Source organism: Oncorhynchus clarkii, chromosome 28, assembly GCF_045791955.1.
Source record: "Oncorhynchus clarkii lewisi isolate Uvic-CL-2024 chromosome 28, UVic_Ocla_1.0, whole genome shotgun sequence".
Classification (NCBI taxonomy): domain Eukaryota; kingdom Metazoa; phylum Chordata; class Actinopteri; order Salmoniformes; family Salmonidae; genus Oncorhynchus; species Oncorhynchus clarkii.
Window position 1 is genome coordinate 8,545,483 of NC_092174.1, and position 18,769 is coordinate 8,564,251.

Below are 18,769 nucleotides of genomic sequence, written 5' to 3' on the forward strand. Positions count from 1 at the left end.
AAGTTTAGAGGGACGGCCAGGTCTTGGTAGATTTGCAGTGGTCTGATACTCCTTCCATTTCAATATTATCGCTTGCACAGTGCTCCTTGGGATGTTTAAAGCTTGGGAAATATTTTTGTATCCAAATCCGGCTTTAAACTTCTTCACAACAGTATCTCGGACCTGCCTGGTGTGTTCCTTGTTCTTCATGATGCTCTCTGCGCTTTTAACGGACCTCTGAGACTATCACAGTGCAGGTGCATTTATACGGAGACTTGATTACACACAGGTGGATTGTAATTTATCATCATTAGTCATTTAGGTCAACATTGGATCATTCAGAGATCCTCACTGAACTTCTGGAGAGAGTTTGCTGCACTGAAAGTAAAGGGGCTGAATAATTTTGCACGCCCAATTTTTCAGTTTTTGATTTGTTAAAAAAGTTTGAAATATCCAATAAATGTCGTTCCACTTCATGATTGTGTCCCAATTGTTGTTGATTCTTCACAAACAATTTTTTTTAGTTTTTTATCTTTATGTTTGAAGCCTGAAATGTGGCAAAAGGTCGCAAAGTTCAAGGGGGCCGAATACTTTCGCAAGGCACTGTATGTACAGTCACTGTGGGGACGACATCGTCAATGCACTTATTGATGAAGCCGATGACTAAGGTAGTATACTCCTCAATGCCATTGTATGAATCCCGGAACAGCAAAGTCAGTGCTAGTAGCAAAAGACAAGTACATTTTTCTATATATTAAAAAAAAAATTGGTGTGGCTCTTCTAGGTCAGGTATTGAAGGTGCTTCTTTGGGTGGCGAGTGTTGATTGGTGTAGAGGGTCCCTGATTCCTTCCCAACTCGGGGCAGACAGGGATGGAAGCTATGCTGTGTCTTGGGACACTGACTGTTAAGTTATTGACCTGTTTAGCTAGCTGAGTCATTGGGCCAGTGGAGCTCAGTGTTAAATAGGCCAAATCAATCAGACCACCTCTCTATCTCTCTCTATCTTTATGCTCTACATGTCAGTGACCCTTGCCTGCTGGACCAAAAGAGGGCCAGTAGGTGAAAGGCAGTGTTGGGGAAGCTAGTTTACCAAGCTTCCAAATTACTTCACACTGAAAGAAGTTAAGCGACACTAACGTTACCATTAAGAAACATATAGTCTGCTTAACCAAAGTTACTTTGAAAAAGTAGTTCACTTCATCTAAACTGCCCTTTCTAAATCTGAAATGTCATGGACTACAAATTGCAAGAATAGATCACTCTGGAGTCAGATGTGAACAGAATGTGTAATTTAGGCTATTAATAAACTCACAAACTATTATTCAAGCAAAAAATTAGGTAGGTCTGATGTCAGAAATTTAAGAAAAGTATTGCCTACATCACCCATATTTTCTTTCATTTTTGCAAAAATGAAAATCAGAAAATCACATTGTAGGGATTTTTAATGAATTTATTTGCAAATGATGGTGGAAAATAAGTATTTGGTCAATAGCAAAAGTTTATCTCAATACTTTGTTATATACCCTTTGTTGGCAATGACAGAGGTCAAACGTTTTCTGTAAGTCTTCACAAGGTTTTCACACACTGTTGCTGGTATTTTGGCCCATTCCTCCATGCAGATCTCCTCTAGAGCAGTGATGTTTTGGGGCTGTTGCTGGGCAACATGGATTTCAACTCCCTCCAAAGATTTTCTATGGGGATGAGATCTGGAGACTGGCTAGGCCACTCCAGGACCTTGAAATGCTTCTTACAAAGCCATTCCTTCGTTGCCCGGGCGGTGTGTTTGGGATCATTGTCATGCTGAAAGACCCAACAACGTTTCATCTTCAATGCCCTTGCTGATGGAAGGAGGTTTTCACTCAAAATCTCACGATACATGGCCCCATTCATTCTTTCCTTTACACGGATCAGTCGTCCTGGTCCCTTTGCAGAAAAACAGCCCCAAAGCATGATGTTTCCACCCCCATGCTTCACATTAGGTATGGTGTTCTTTGGATGCAACTCAGCATTCTTTGTCCTCCTAACACGACGAGTTGAGTTTTTACCAAAAAGTTATATTTTGGTTTCATCTGACCATATGACATTCTCCCAATCTTCTTCTGGATCATCCAAATGCTCTCTAGCAAACTTCAAGACGGGCCTGGACATGTACTGGCTTAAGCAGGGGGACACGTCTGGCACTGCAGGATTTGAGTCCCTGGCGGCGTAGTGTGTTACTGATGGTAGGCTTTGTTACTTTGGTCCCAGCTCTCTGCAGGTCATTCACTAGGTCCCCCCGTGTGGTTCTGGGATTTTTGCTCACCGTTCTTGTGATCATTTTGACCCCACGGGGTGAGATCTTGCGTGGAGCCCCAGATCGAGGGAGATTATCAGTGGTCTTGTATGTCTTCCATTTCCTAATAATTGCTCCCACAGTTGATTTCTTCAAACCAAGCTGCTTATCTATTGCAGATTCAGTCTTCCCAGCCTGGTGCAGGTCTACAATTTTGTTTCTGGTGTCCTTTGACAGCTCTTTGGTCTTGGCCATAGTGGAGTTTGGAGTGTGACTGTTTGAGGTTGTGGACAGGTGTCTTTTATACTGATAACAAGTGGAGGACAAGAGGAGCCTCTTAGAGGCAGGTCTGTGAGAGCCAGAAATCTTGCTTGTTTGTAGGTGACCAAATACTTATTTTCCACTATAATTTGCAAATAAATTCATTAAAAGTCCTACAATGTGATTTTCTGGATTTTTTTCCCCTCATTTTGTCTGTCATAGTTGAAGTGTACCTATGATGAAAATTACAGGCCTCTCTCATCTTTTTAAGTGGGAGAACTTGCACAATTGGTGGCTGACTAAATACTTTTTTGCCCCACTGTAGGTATACCGCTACATATAAAAAGTAGTAATTAACTACTGAAAACACTACCAAGATTTGAATTTAGTTCAACTACCAACAAGCTACTGCAAAATGTAGTTATATTTCTAGTTTAACTAAATCTAGTTCACTACTCTCCAACACTGGTGAAAGGGTAACACAACCTGAACTCGGGGGGTAGACGTAATATAGTAAAATTACATTTGTCTCCCTCCATTTTACACCGCTGCTACTCTCTGTTGTTATGATCTATGCATAGTCACTTTAATTTTTAAAAAACTGCATTGTTGGTCAGGAGCTCGTAATTAAGCATTTCACTGTAAGGACTACACCTGTTGTGACTAATACAATTTTGGTTTGATTTAATATAGGTTACGATTTCTATGATATGTATGAATTTGTGGATGTCCATCATCCATTTCATATAATATGTAACTTCGCACAATATGTTACACATTTTCAATACGTATGATATGTTCTGAGTTCCGATGGCTAACGAGAGCTAGCTAGGTGGCTATGGTTAGGGGTTAGGGTTAGCTAACATTGTAAGTAGTTGTGAAGTAGTTAAAATGTAGCTAATTAGCTACCATGCTAAAGTTGTGGTTTTCAATGCTAAGGTGCAGTGGTATTCAAACTTTTTCAGCGGGGACCCCATTTTTTTCACAACAATTTCTCACGACACCACCCCACGCCAAATCTAATGATACAACCTTCATATCTGTACATTTAGATCTTTATATCAACAAATTAACATTCAATTCATTACATTTTCATCTCTTGACATCTCTTGAAAGGTAACCAATAAATACATTTACTCAATACATATTTTTTTTCAAATGATCTTTCTCACATTTGTGTATTACCCATAAAAGAATCTGCACTCATTTTTTGTTCCCAATTATTTTTTATTTGATTTCATTGACCCCACTGCAGTTTCCCCATCACGTCCCCGACTTTGAACACCACTGTTGTGGTGTGATTCGAAAACGCAACCTTTGGGTTGCTAGATATTGGCGTTATACACACACCCATCCTCCCCGACCAACCTCCCTCATTTTGTTCCTGTCTTAAATAGCCTTCTGTCTTATGTAACCATACGTAACATAACATACTAATTGGACCAATACAAATGTACTACTATTTTACGTCTAGTCAGAACAGCCAGGCTGGGTAACAGGGCAGAGTCAAATAAGAGTAGCCACGGTGTTCCCATTGTTTATCTCTGTTGCATCCCACCTAGAAAGCTTTCAATACCATTTGAAAATGTATGTTTGTAGTCACTGGCCCAGGATCAGATTAGCAATTGAGCCTCTGGACAAGGTTAGGGGTAGGGCAATATTCAGTGACATCTTCTACTATCAGCAGTGAGATATAACAATTACGATTTGTGGTAGGACAATCTGATCCTAGATCAGCGGCAACAGCAGGTGCAGTATAGTAAACTGGGCCACACCAGACGGAGTCAGACAGGCGTCCTGTATATCGCTGCACCATTTTGTGTTCCAGCGACTATTGGCTTTCTGTGTGACAAAGTATCTGTTTGGCCCAATTATTATATTTTGCCATGAATTAATCTTTTGACCAATCGGATCAGATCTTTTGCCAATAATTGGGTAACATATCAGAATTGGGCTGCCTTAGTAAATGCACCCTTTGGAATGGATGTATGCTCACGCTAATTATACATTTTGTGGCAAGGGAAATTGATAGACACTTGACTCGATATGGTCCAGAGTATGTGTGAGGTTTGGTCTTTGATGCCCTTAATTACATTTAGGGATCAAATTACACTTTGAGGTCCCCGAAATTTAGGGAGTGGACAATATTTAGGTATTTAGTTTATTAGAAATGCTTTTGGTGTTCCTTTGTCTACCCTCTCTCATGGACAAATCAAATTGCATTGTCACATGCACCAAAATGCTTACTTACAAGCCTGTACAGATGTACGTAATATAAATGTATCTAACCATGATGAAGGTCACACAGTAACGCAAGATTTTTGTTCTGGGTTTCCAAGATTAGGTTATGGGTGCCAAGATTACCCCTGTGCACCTCTGTAATGTGACTCTTTGTAAAATATATTGTTCCTTAATGAGTGTTCACCAGCTCCCAAAGGCAAGCAGCACTTCTTGTCCTCCAGCGACTCGGAGGACGAGGACGACAAGAGGAAGTTCAAGATCAAGATCAAGCCGTTGCCTTCCGACACTGCCAAGTGTGCCGTCCCATCTATGGACGAACTGAAAGCTTCAGTTGGGGGCTTGGCTCTATCTCCCTCTCTGGTGAGCCCTTGATGTTATATCTGTATGTAATTGGAGTAGGATGAAGTTATCCCAAGACACTGCTCTTGGGTTAGTTTAGCATATTTCCCACTAATGGTTAAGGATAGGATTGAGGAAGGGGATGTTGACTCTAGATTTGTACCTCGTAAAGTAGGTTAAAGTGCAATGTACCTGACCAGGGCTTGAACTCGGGTTGCTATGACTAAGGACCAGGACCGTAACTCAGTCTCTCAAGGATTTAGCTGGGTTTTCTGTTGTTGTGATATTTCCTGTCAAAAAATGCTTGATTTTGCTGCTGCAATTCGGAAATGTATACGTCAATATGCCTACGATTTTGTCGCATAAATGCGCTGACGAGGGAAAACGTTTGTTGACTTGTGGCTTGACTGAACCATATTATGCGTTTTATGCGGAAATAGTGCTGTGATCATTTAAATTTGCAGGCCCTCACATAAATTATGCCGAAAATTGCTAGCTCTCTTTGGCGTTTTACATGAACTATTACTGTTGTTGAAACTTGAGACAGTTACAGCTAATTCTAGCCGGTGAAATTATCGGGAATGTACTGAACATCTGAATATATTTCCCTCTTCTCACTTCCTCTTCTCTTCCGTCTCTCTGTCTCTTCCATCTGTTGCTCTTGTAGAGGAGAAGTCCGGTAAGCCCGTCTTTATTTAAATTTTCTTCTTTCACTTCTTTATCTGTTTCACTGTAAAGAAAGAGCATGGCATGGATTCACTTGGCTGTGGATTATCTTCTCACGTGGATTCTCTTTCCCGTACAGAGGCATAAACAAATCCCAAGCAGGCAAAATGTTGCATGTGATGTGACGTCACTTTCTTTTGTTAGAAACTGATTTTCGGATTCCGAATACTTCAAATCACCAGATTATAACCAAGCGACCTCCTGTTTTCATGATGAGATCAAGAAAGACGTCATATATTGGTTCTCACCTGGTCAGGTGTAACCCAATTACAACTAGGTGAAGATCTATTTTTCTGGTTGTTAAAAATACATTTACAAAACGTTCTTTTACAACCTTAATGAGGTCATTGACGTCATTGCAACCAGTTTTGCCTGCTGGGATTGGCTCTGGTATGGTTGTTTAGTTGTTTAGTTATTCTAATTCCTCTCTCTGCATATTAGATATGTTTTATAATATTAACTATTTCACAATGCATGCCTTTAGCACATTTTAAAGAGTATCCTCGGTTAGAGTTTTGTTGAACTTTACTTGTACTTCCCTTGCAAGGCTTACATGGTACATAAAATGCACAATTCTTCACATAACACCTGTTGATAGCCCATTGATTCTGTTTGACCAAAGCTAATTGGTAGGCTAACAAACGGGGTCACATGTGCAGCTTTGTCAATTAAATGACAGCAGGGTCTTGTTCATAGGCACCAAATGGAAGAAAACAGACTGAAGCAGGGAGGGTCTAAATGGAAATGTCCAATAAAGAAACCCTTTTTAATTTACCGTTGCAAAATGTAAAAAATATATATTTTCCGTTCTCTGCCCTAAAGTGCACGACCCAGGCCTATGATAATAACGTAACCTACCAGGTGCTATGTTGTATTGCTGCATTACCGTATGTACAGTAGGCTTTATGGCACAGTCCTGAAGTAGAGGGGTGCTACATTCTTTTCCGTTCCATTTGACTGATTTGTCACTCACTCTCTGACCAGGTCTGTTCTCTCTTCCTTTTTGCTGGTCTCAGAGACGCAGCCCGGTAAGTTGCCACCTGGTGGCTGATTTTAAAAGTGTCTGCACCCAAAACACTCGCAGGGAAATGAATGAATTATTGAAGATTATCTTTTGGTGCTGTCCGTTTTAAATGTTCTACATACTCAAACGTGGCCTTTCAACACCTATTCTCCAGTCCAGCAATATGAAATTTACTGATGGCCTCAAAAAAAAAAAGTGGTCTTTTGTCAGTGTCCATACTTACAGTTAGTTCTTCACTCTATTCATTCACATTAGTAGGGAGACTCATCCAGGGAAATAAATTATCAGTTGAACTGTTTACCTTCACGTTTCTTATGTGAGGTTAGGATTCCTTTTTACTGTTATACTGAAAATAACTTTATTTTCGTTGCAGGGCTCGATAAAGAGACACCTGTCTTGTAAGTACATTGTTTGTGGAAGTAGTGTATTGCTATTTGTAATTTGTTTGACATTACGTCTGTGTCAACTACATACACGTACAGTACAGTATAATTTCATAGTTCTACACCATCAGTTAAACAATTTGTTTAGGGTCGGAATACATACTGTAGTTACAATAGTTTGAGTGCAGATGCACATTCAGTGGCTGTCACAGAATTTGAAGACATCCAGTATACATATAATAATATATGATATATAATGTTATGATATATAATGTTATGATATATAATATTATAATATTGTTATTTCCAGGTGAGGAGATTGCCAGACCCAGACGCTCCACCCCTACGCCAAGCCCCGCCCCCGAGACACAAAGGTCAAAATTCAAACCCGTGCTAATGCAAACAGGCTAGCATATAAACATGCTGCATTGTTAGAATTTGTGTTGGGTCTGCTAAATGTTATCTTTGGGGAACATAAAGCTGTTAAATTTCAATAACGCACTACAAGAAAATCGATGAAATCTTGAACATCAGAGTCATCAAATCCTATTTATGGAAGTTGACTTTATCATCTCTTGCAGTGAGAGAGTATCCCAGAGTCGCAGAGCATCCCCAGCTCTCTACGGGCTTCCTCCGGAGACGACCTCTGAGGCACGCAGATATGATAGTAACAGAAATGATGGTAACTCTCACGAGAATAGTCTTTCTGACTGCGTACGTGTGTTTGTGTTGCACGGGTTTTTAGCTTTGTGTTTGTACAGTATGTTGGTTGATTGCCCCTAATCTTAATAATGGTATCTGTAACTTTATTATCACCAGTGCTTGACTTGGACTGAAATAGGTGCCAGTGTTCATTTTGAGTGCCCATACTGTTTATGTTCAAGTGCAGGAACTTTTGAGCTTTTCTATAAGAGATGCAGGAACTCAAGCAGTGAATACATACATACATACATACATACATACATACATACATACATACATACATACATACATACATACATACATACATACATACATATATATATATAGTGGTTTTGGGTTCCTTTTTTTATTATTATTATTGATGTATTTATTGTTGTAATGGTTTAACCTCCCCATTTAGAAAATCATTACTGAACTATTACTACTGTTTAAGCTGGACTGTGAGTTTTGGTAGCCCATTTGCCTGCCATTGTACTGTAAGTCTACCTAAACCTCTACCAGATCATCTGCATGATAAGAAATGCATGGAGTTAACAGTGTGTGTGATCAGGGCTCTAAAATGCGACCAATTCGGTCGCATATGCAAGGAAATGTTTTGCTGTACAACCATGAGTTTTCTTTTGGGAGCACTGTGCGACTAGGGAAAAATCTTCCAGATAATGGCTGTTCTAATGCTAAGGCTTCGGTGCTGTACCAGTTTTAAAAAAATGTATTTTTTCTTCTCTATACCTTTTTCCGCCTACTCTACCATCCCTCCCTAATTGGAGTAAACTAACAGACAACAATACATCTACTGCTACTTACAGCTATTTTGCGCACATCTACGGTACCTGTAGTTAAGTAATTATACATACAGTATATTCCTAATTTCCTTTTTCACCCACAGCGGCCAATCCACCATTCTTTCTGATCTGAACTCCAAACCCTCCGATGTCCATAGATTAAACTATATTTCCCAGTATAATCCCATTTTGCTCTTTCCTTTTGCAATACATCCCGCCATATTGGGTTGTTCTTTCCAGGTGAAGAGATTGCCAGACCCATACGCTCCACCCTTACGCCAAGCCCCGCCCTCGGGACACAAAGGTCAGAGTTCGAACCCGTGCTAATCCTAACAATGCAAACAGGCTAACATATTTACATACTGTATTGTTAGAATTTGTGATGGGTCTGCTAAATGTTAATCATTGGGAAAAAATAAAGCTGTTGAGTTCAATTTAATAACACACCAAGAAAATGAAGGAAATCTTGAACATCAGAGTCATAAAATCGTAATTATGTATGTTATCATCTCTTGCAGTGAGAGAGTATCCCAGAGTCGCAGAGCATCCCCAGCTTTCTACGGGCTTCCTCCGGAGACGACCTATGAGACACACAGATATGATAGTAACAGAAATGATGGTAACTCTCACGAGAATAGTCTTTCTGACTGCGTACGTGTGTTTGTGTTGCATGGGTTTTTAGCTTTGTGTTAGTACAGTGGTGTGTTGGTTGATTGCTCCTAATCATAATGATGCTACTATGTGTGGCTGTATTTTCACCCAACAGTGCCTGGTCTGGCTGTGTGGTGATATATTTGTGCATGATACTGTATGTTCCCACTGAAGTTCGATAAACTTTTGATCAAGTTTGATATCATGTCTTGCTTTATCACAGTGGTCTGCATAGAGGCCGATGCATGGTGTGACACCAGACCATACCCTGACTCCCCTCTGACCAGATCCTTTCCCACAGGAGGTAAGCCCAAACTATCATTCATCAGTCATGTTTGGGATTTTAGATGACTATATTTCTAAGACATCTACGGGCCATTAAATCGGCTTGTGGTCCGCATCTGGCCCGCCAGGTTGAGACAAAACGTTTAAGTCAATTGTGTTACTAAGTGTTATAGTAAGTCTATAGACTGACCTAGTGTCACACTCTCTAGTGCCGTAGTACTGTAGACTAACTATTGTACAAAATGCAAGTCCTTTGACCAAGTGTCACTCTCATTGTAGCTCCTCCTCCACTGCCTCCCAAGAACATCCCAGCAGCTAGTCAAGGCTATTCTTTGACGGATTCTTCCGGTAATATTATTCTGCCAATGACCATAATTCCCATTTCGAAGCAGATTCATTCCAAAGCTTAAATGGTTTTATTTGTATTTGTTTTGGAATGAATCAGCCTCCATATTCCCATGCCTCGTGCACAGTTGTCATAGTGAATTGTTGTTCTTTGGACAGCATTGATAGAAGGGCCGCTTTAAGTCAGCAAGATCTCTGAACTATTTTTTTCCACAGCTGATTTACCCAATGGGAGAATAGTCCCAAGCCCCAACCCTATCTACCTGAATGTCCAATCCCCAGCCTCGTACAGAGGTTCCCCTGTGCCTGACCTGGAAAACGTGTTCGGCCCCATGGAATCTTCCCAGACCAGTGAGGACAGGGCCTCGCCCCGATGGATCAGCTTCACCAGCGAGAGACCGCCCCCACCAGACGAACCGGCCCCGCCTCCGCCCTCTGCCTCTCCTCCTTCCGACTCGCCCCACTCCCTCTCCTCCACCCCAGACTCCCCCTGCCTCTCCCCGGGCCCCCCTCCGGATGAGCCTCCCCCCTCCCCGCCGCCCTTCTCCTCTCCCCCCGACTCTCCCATCTCCATTATCTCTATTCCTCCTCCAGATGAACCCGTTCCTCCCCTGCCTCCCGACTTCTCTCCCGTGGACTCTCCGCCATGCATCGGCATCGATCCTAGTCTGTTTTTGGATGATGAGATACTGGGGTACTCCCCTGCTCCCTCTGGCTCACTGGAGTACTCCCCTGCCCCTACCAGTCCCATCCCTCCCCCCCTGCCTGTGGAGCGCTACCCTCGGACGGGTGTCCCTTCCCCTCTGGCGTTCCTGAGGGAAGAGCAGCCTGACTATATGGCCTCACCCCTTGGGCTGACCCCGGGCTTCAGGGGCACGCCGCCCCCACTCCCCCCGCTCACCTACAGGTCCATGGTATCCTCCCCTGGACCCTGCCCAGGCAGCGGTGAGTACCACTGTAGGAAAACATAGATAGAGTGGGTAGATGACCACTGTAGGAAAACATAGAAATACAATAATTGGAATGGGTAGTCCGATGGTAGTGAAACTGTAATTTGTGGACATCTATTATTTGGAGTCTATTTCTATCGGATTTAGATGGTCATGTACTCTATATAGTGTAAGTCATAGCTGATCATAACACTTCTTAATAGGGTTAATTTTTCCTCATATCACATGCCTTTCTTTTCCCTGTACAGGCCCCTCCTCTCCAGCTCGTCCTTCCACGCCCCTGTCAGGAGGCAGTCCAATCCCTCCCCCTCTTCCTACAAGGCCCTCCTCTCGACCCAAACTGCCCCCTGGGAAACCAATAGGAGACCTGGTATGGCACCTACAGTATACTCTTACACGTGTTAGACTTCTGATCGATACCATTAGAATTGATTAGACTTTGGATCGACACCATTAGAATTGATTAGACTTCTGATCGATACCATTAGAATTTGTTAGACTTTCATTATTTTATTTTTTTCTTCAACTGACTTCCACAAAATTAGAGGTACTACTTAACCTAACTGTGGTTACTATGCTAACATTACAATGTGTTTTAAAAAGTTTGGTACAGGAGCGGGCTACTGATATTCTCACCCCCTCCCCCAGACTCGATCCTTCAGCCCCCCAGTCTCCGGCAGCCCCCCTCCTTTCGCCCCCCTGGCCCGGGCCGAGAGTTCCTCCTCAATCTCCTCCATCACCTCATTGAGCGCAGGCTCCACCCCCACCCTGGGGAGAGAACTCAACATATCCACCACAGGTACTACCATCCCCAATAACACCTCATTCACCTGTGTACGCTGAGAATACCAAACATTAGGAACACATTCCTAATATTGAATTGCACCCCTCCCCTTTTGCCCTCAGAACAGCCTCAATTCGTCGGGGCATGGACTCTAACAAGGTGTCGAAAGCGTTCCACAGGGGGATGCTGGCCCATGTTGACTCCAATGCTTCCCACAGTTGTGTCAAGTTGTCTGGATGTCCTTTGGGTGGTGGACCATTCTTGATACACACGGGAAACTGTTGAGTGTGAAAAATTCAGCAGAATTGCGGTTCTTGACACAAACCGCTGCGCCTGGCAACTACTACCATACCCCTTTCAAAGGCACTTACATTTTTTGTCTTGTCTATTCACCCTCTGAATGGCGCACATACATAATCCATGTCTCAATTGTAGCAGGGCTTAAAAATCCTTCTTTGCACTGATTGAAGTGGATTTAATAGGTGACATCAATAAGGGATCATAGCTTTCACCTGTTCTTAATGTGTTGTATACTCAGTGTATGTCTTCAGTGATCATCATAATGAACTGTTAATTGTTTTGTCATTTTGTGAGTGGTGGTATGCTCAAATTTGAAGCATAAAATTAGACTTTTGTGGAACAGGTATTTTGACCATAATAGGACAACCTGGTTAAATACTGTGGAGAATGGAAGCATGCACCCTGTACAGAATGACGCATTCATTTACAACCCTCGTCATCTTCACCCTCCTAAACACACAATGGTATACCATGCACAATCTGATGTTCTCTCACTTTCTATCTATCCTCCATCGCGCAAAAGCTCCCTCAGTGTCTTGTAATGGGTCTACACCTCCAGTAACTCATCCACCTCTTCTTCTCTTCCTCTCCTCCTGCCTGCCTCTCCCCCATGTCCTCTAAACCCCCCCGCACACACAGAGGAAAAACAGGCAGCCATGGTATGGTTTGACCATGGCCGGTTTTATTTGTCTTTCGAAGGTGAGTCGTACCAGGGTCGTATTCATTAGGGTACACTGCAAAAACAAAAAAGAAAGTGCAACGGAAAAGGAAAAATAGCATGTCTTATTGGACAAGTCTTTTTCAGTCCGTTTGGTGCCTAATAAATATGACCGAGTACCAGTGTATGGAGGCTACTGTATTGTACTGCACTACTCTGGTTGTCCATGTTATTCTAGTCTCTTTAAGCATCCTCTTCATTTGTCATTTTATCCCTTTCTATGATCTGTCCAATCGTCTTTCTTGCTATTTCGATGCTCTTTCACCATGCTCTTCCCATCTCCCCTTCCTTATACATGTCTGCTCATTTGACCATGTCAGTAGGCCGTTACAGACACAGGAAGTGCTAAAAGTACTGAGCTAGTGTCTTTGTATAGTAATCAACTGTGTGTGTGTGTCAGGATGCTCCAGAGGACCCAGCCCACTCACCATGGGAGCCCAGGACACTCTGCCTGTGGCGGCTGCCTTCACCGAGACCATCAACGCCTACTTCAAAGGAGCCGACCCGAGCAAGTAAGACTAGCATTCCTATCAATGCTAGGCTAATGGTAACACAAGTAGCAATAGAAATAGGCTTACATTCTCATTTCAATGCTAGGCTAATGCTTCCACAAGTAGCAACATTGATACTATTATCGATAACATTGATGTGAATCAAAGTCAATACTGATGTGAATGCAAATTCATGACAACATGATGTTTCAGCCGGCAAAGCGACCCTCATCAGAATAAATGCAACAAGTAAGATGGCTATGATATTGTTGTTGATATATATTATCACATTGCAGCTATGCCTATTTATTGTCCCCTTTTGCTGTGCCCACAGGGAAATTCATTTTTTTGCCTAGATTGTTCTGAGAATGTGGATATTTTGTAGTGAAATGTAGTTTGCTTGTTTGTGGCATCCCTAAGGATTCTGGGTACTGCAATTTTTGTCTTTTTTCTTTTCTTTTTTGTCTTGACACATTTCTGAGCACTGAGGTGGCTCTATTCTGTCTTTTCAGGTGTGTGGTAAAGATCACTGGGGAGATGGTGCTGTCTTTCCCTGCGGGCATCACCAGGCACTTTGCTAGCCACCCGTCTGCCCCCGTGCTCACCTTCAGCATCAGCAACTACAGCCGGCTTGAGCAGGTCCTCCCCAATCCACAGCTACTGTGCTGGTAAGGCTTACTATACCGTACACTGACTCACTCATTTGTTTTGGGGCAAGGATTATTAAAAATGTAAAAAAATGTAGCATGGATTGTGGCCAAATAAAAAATGCCCACGTCATGTATTTATTTCCAGTGACACCACCATGTCCAATGTGGACACCAAGGAATTCTGGGTAAATATGCCAAACCTGATGAGCCACCTGAGGAGAGTGGCTGACCAGAAGCCTCAAGCAACCTACTACAATGTGGACATGATCAAATATCAGGTGAGACCATCTGCATAGTACATATCATGACATATTATTACATACACTGTATATAGTCACAATTACATATAATTGTTAAACAAATGCAAAATACTGTGTGTGTGAGTTTCTGTCTCAGGTGGCAGCCGATGGGATCCAGTCGACTCCCCTGAACCTGGCAGTGAGTTGGCGTGGCGACGCCACCAGCACGGATCTCAGGATAGACTACAAATACAACATGGAGGCCATGGCCGCCCCCTCACCCCTCCACAACATCCACTTCCTGGTCCCTGTGGACGGGGGCGTGCACAAGCTTCAAGCCATGATCCCCACTGCTACCTGGTAAGGATGCTGAACTGCTGACCTGAAATTATTTTAAAATGTATTTCATCTTAGAATTGTTATTTACATTTTATTTTTTTGAATTCAGGTTAATGTACTTGAAATAATAATGGCAAGTAGGCAACTATAACTATTTTGTTTTCTCTCTAAGGAAACCAGAGCAGCAGAAAATTATATGGAAGATACCAAGCCTTTCCCAGAGGTCTGAAAATGGAGGTAGGTGATCTTCCTTTCTCTCTTCCTCATCCTCTTCCTCCTCTTTCACTTTTCCTGTCTTCCTCCTCTTCCTTATCGTCTTTGTTTTCATCTGCCTCCAACTTTATCTTCATAATCTGAATTATACTCTTCGTCGTCACCACCTTCATCATCCTCTTTCCTATAGGAGTGGGGGCTCTACTGGGTAGGTTCCAGTTGACAGAGGGTCCCAGTAAGCCGTCCCAGTTGGCGGTGCATTTCACCAGCGAGGGCAGCACTCTGTCAGGCTGTGACATCCAGCTGGTGGGGACTGGCTACAGGCTCTCGCTGGTCAAAAAGAGATTTGCAGCAGGTCAGTGTCTGTGTGTGAGGGAAGCATGAAAATACTGGCCTGATCCCAGATCTGTTTGTGCTGTCTTGTCATCTCCCATGGTTATTGTCACACATTTTGGGATGCCAATCTTGGGCCCTTATTTGATATTGAATTGAAATGATACCGTTCCTAATCCTGAATGTGACATTGTTGCCTGACCATGCAAACCAGGCAAGACAACACTTTGGCAATAGTTGAAATTCCCTTGATTGAATACTCTGTGTTTCTTTACAGGAAAATATCTGGCAGACAACTAGTCACCACTGTTGTAAAATGACACCCTTTCACCCATACAATGGCTTTTGATTGTGAGGATGATGAGAGTCTACTACGGATTCCTCATTCAAGCTACCAACTGAAAAAACAACTGAAACCTTACACTTGAGCAGGGAAGGGTGGACGATGGGATAGAAGTAACAACAGGATGTGATGTAATTCACAAAGTTGACTGGAGTATCACTTTGTTTTAACACGCTCAATACAGTAGTCTCACTGTTGGGGTTTATGCAAGTAGTACAGCCCTTTTCCGTTCTGTGCACCTTGAGGGTTGTCGAGGCAAAGATAATGAATTCAACACTTACTTTTATCAAAGTAATTTATCATTGGCACCGAATACAGTAATCCAGTTTTATTTGTGAGAAGAAACGTGTGAATGGGTGATGATGGAAGATTCACTGGACAGATTTATGTGAAAAGATAGATACTGTTAACATTCATTGATAATTCAATAGATTATGAAAATAACTCCATTCGCTATGATGACATTTAGATTTGTATTATTTTATGCTTTTTTTTTTTTTTTTCATTTCTCGGGTTGGTAAAACTAATATTGTACCAGCTGGTACTGTACCAGCAGGTTGAGGCCCACAGCTTGGAGTCAACGTGGAAACAACATTATGTATGTGGTGGTTGTGTGTTTGCTGCGAGGTCAAGTGGTTAATGTAATGGTACACATTGTTTACCTGATTTGTGGATGACAAAAACAAAGCAGGCTGCCTTACAGGCTGGATAGTAGAGTTGCCTTGGACCAGAGAAATGACTGATCTGTTTGTCCCTTAGAGTTGTGTCCATCTCCAGGAGGCCTAACCAAGCAAAACTGGTTGAAATGACATCATTACAATGAGAAACTGTTTGAAATTACGCCGAAACTGGTTGAAATTCATTCTTTATGGCGTCAATTCAACCAGTTTGAACCAGTTTGGTCTCACTGGGAAGTATAACCGAAGGACATCAACGAAGATGGAAAAAGTGCTACAATAATTATTTATCCAAAATAGAATACTAATGTATTAATTACGTATGTAATGGAAGCCCCTAATGTTATGTTTCTTTTGTTGTTATTTTCCACCGTGTGGAGTAAATAGGTGTTTTATCATTTTCCAATAGCAATATATTGAAAATCAATTTGTAAAAAAGTGTAAATATGAAAGATGTTTCCCTTTGGACATATGGATGTTTCTGTGTATTGTCAAATAAGAATTATGCTATACGGTGGTGTTAGCCTTCAGAATACATAACCATTTAAAAAATACATCATTTCAAGTTTCATTTCGAACATGGATTTCTTGTAATATACTGTGACTGTCCATGGTTTAAAAAAAACAAACAAAAAAAACTCCAAAGGTACAGCATGAAATCTGCGTTACTCAAAAAGTTGTTTTTGGTTCCATTTTATTTCAAGACATTAAGGACGCACAGCAGCACACAATATGGAGTTGAAGAAAAAAGATCCAACAAGAGTCGCCTCCTTATCCGATGCTATTCCAACCTAGCCTGGTTAAACCAAACAGTAGTGAACGTAGCATTCAGTCTCGTTTAACCAGGCTAATTCAGACCTACGCCTTTTTATATAGTAAGTGTACTATGTGATTGCCTTCACTGTAACTTTTAGTCACTTCATCGTGTTTGACCGTTCACCTAAAGCTTTGACCTTTGGCATGAATTCCAACAACATTGTCACACTTCCATGATATATTGCAGTTAAAGTCCTCTTGTGTTTTCTCCTGATTACAGTACATGGGATTTTTAAAGGTGAACAACAGGGGGAACAGTCATTGATCATATCAATCAAAATCATTTTGGTTTATTACAAGAATTCAGGGAGAACATCTCCCGAGCAGAAGCCAAGAGACATTTCTAATTCCCCTTCTCCAAGCAGACCCTTAAATTCGAATCTGGTAGCACCGATGTTCTCTCAACAACAGCCAGAGGCTTCTACAAAGTCACGACAAAGGACAGTGACTTTTGCCAGCTGCTACAAAATCACACAATGTTCATCATTTCATCAATATAATATCTGTGTCTCCTCGGCTCAGTGTACCTCCAGTCTGACGTCAATCATTATCAACAATATGACTTTCATACATAACATACAGCATCCAGTCTAGTGACCATCAACCTGTGATACAAACGAGTGTCACAAATAGAATACTTGAAATAATGTGTATTACATAAAAAGGCAACATAAATATGCTAAGAATTGTGTTAATTACTCTTAACTGAATATGAACTTTATTACACCAACAACAAATTATTTTGCATAACTATAATTGTTATGCTCCTGCCCATCTCAAGGAGAAAATGTTTAGTGTATTATTTTATGCATTTTGACATCATTATAATATTAATAGCCTTACATTACCTCAGATGTTACTACTCATTTCCAAATCAATATATTCAAAAGAAGTCACAAACAATGACAAACATCGCTTTTTGTCCTTGATATTATCACTAACTATGGTAATATGACTTTTTTTGTCCTGGTTGCAAACATTTATTTATTTGTTTGAGCCTTACTGGTCCTTAAAAAGAACGCACAAATATCAAACTTCTCTCCAGATATGTAGCAGTAGCAATTTATAAAGGTTTCAATAATGCTGACATGTTTTATTATTTGCCTTATTTTGGATTAGCATATTTCCAGCCAGTAAGAGACTTTCTGTATGCTTTTGTTCTATGAAATATATTTTTTTCTGTCTGTATTTTATTCACTGCATAGGACACATTTCATGTAAATTTCCCATCCAAAGATTTTAAGAGTGAAAATATAAAAAAAATGAATATAATGTGATAACTTTACCTGGTTTACTCGGTAATAAAGAATGGGAGAATATTGGAAATTAAAATTGTCTTTATTTTTTTATTTTTACCAATAGTACAGGTGAAGATGAATACACACTGTGCATTGCTGTTGCAATGATGTTGTTGTTGGCAGATGCATTGGAGTGAAATAAGTTTTCCCCACACAACAAACTGTACAGGGTCCCTTTAAAAACCTATGCATACAGTTGGTGCAGGGTATAAAACCCTTCCCCAAAACTGACGGTTGACAGGAAAACAGAATGCTCTGGGTGGCTACAATATTTCCTCTTTGACTCGTGAAATTCGGATTTAGGTAAGAGTGTTGATATTTTGAGCTGAACAAAAATGGTACAATTTGCAATGTATTTGCAACTTTGGGGACTTGTCTGTCGCGGGCTCTACACTATGTGTTGGTCTTTGGAATTGACAAGTTGCCACCATAGACTTAGATAGGCATTGCATCATTGTATGTGTCAATTTCTTGTCAGACCATGATCTGTTTCACCTGGCTGTGCTTGCCTCCACCCCCTCCAGGTGTCTCCAATCTTCCCCATTATCCCCAGTGTATTTATAGCTGTGTTCTGTTTGTCTGTTGCCAGTTTGTTTTGTTTTATGAAACCTACCAGCGGTTTTCCCT

At 41.3% G+C, this 18,769-nt stretch overlaps 1 protein-coding gene across 1 annotated transcript in view; it reads left to right on the top strand.

Moving 5' to 3' along the window:
* The window catches only part of LOC139386921 (SH3-containing GRB2-like protein 3-interacting protein 1), a 34,738-nt gene extending 16,585 nt beyond the window's left edge, over positions 1-18,153 (top strand). The window contains exons 6-24 of the mRNA XM_071132808.1: positions 4,939-5,114; positions 5,761-5,772; positions 6,836-6,847; positions 7,217-7,241; positions 7,537-7,600; positions 9,229-9,329; positions 9,585-9,665; positions 9,926-9,994; positions 10,208-10,936; positions 11,190-11,311; positions 11,590-11,740; positions 13,144-13,255; positions 13,448-13,483; positions 13,747-13,902; positions 14,030-14,162; positions 14,281-14,483; positions 14,635-14,699; positions 14,866-15,030; positions 15,286-18,153. Of these exons, the coding sequence (XP_070988909.1) occupies positions 4,939-5,114; positions 5,761-5,772; positions 6,836-6,847; positions 7,217-7,241; positions 7,537-7,600; positions 9,229-9,329; positions 9,585-9,665; positions 9,926-9,994; positions 10,208-10,936; positions 11,190-11,311; positions 11,590-11,740; positions 13,144-13,255; positions 13,448-13,483; positions 13,747-13,902; positions 14,030-14,162; positions 14,281-14,483; positions 14,635-14,699; positions 14,866-15,030; positions 15,286-15,308 (2,435 nt within the window). The 3' untranslated portion in view covers positions 15,309-18,153. The remainder of the gene's footprint in view (positions 1-4,938; positions 5,115-5,760; positions 5,773-6,835; positions 6,848-7,216; positions 7,242-7,536; positions 7,601-9,228; positions 9,330-9,584; positions 9,666-9,925; positions 9,995-10,207; positions 10,937-11,189; positions 11,312-11,589; positions 11,741-13,143; positions 13,256-13,447; positions 13,484-13,746; positions 13,903-14,029; positions 14,163-14,280; positions 14,484-14,634; positions 14,700-14,865; positions 15,031-15,285) is intronic.
* Positions 18,154-18,769: the final 616 nt, after the last annotated feature.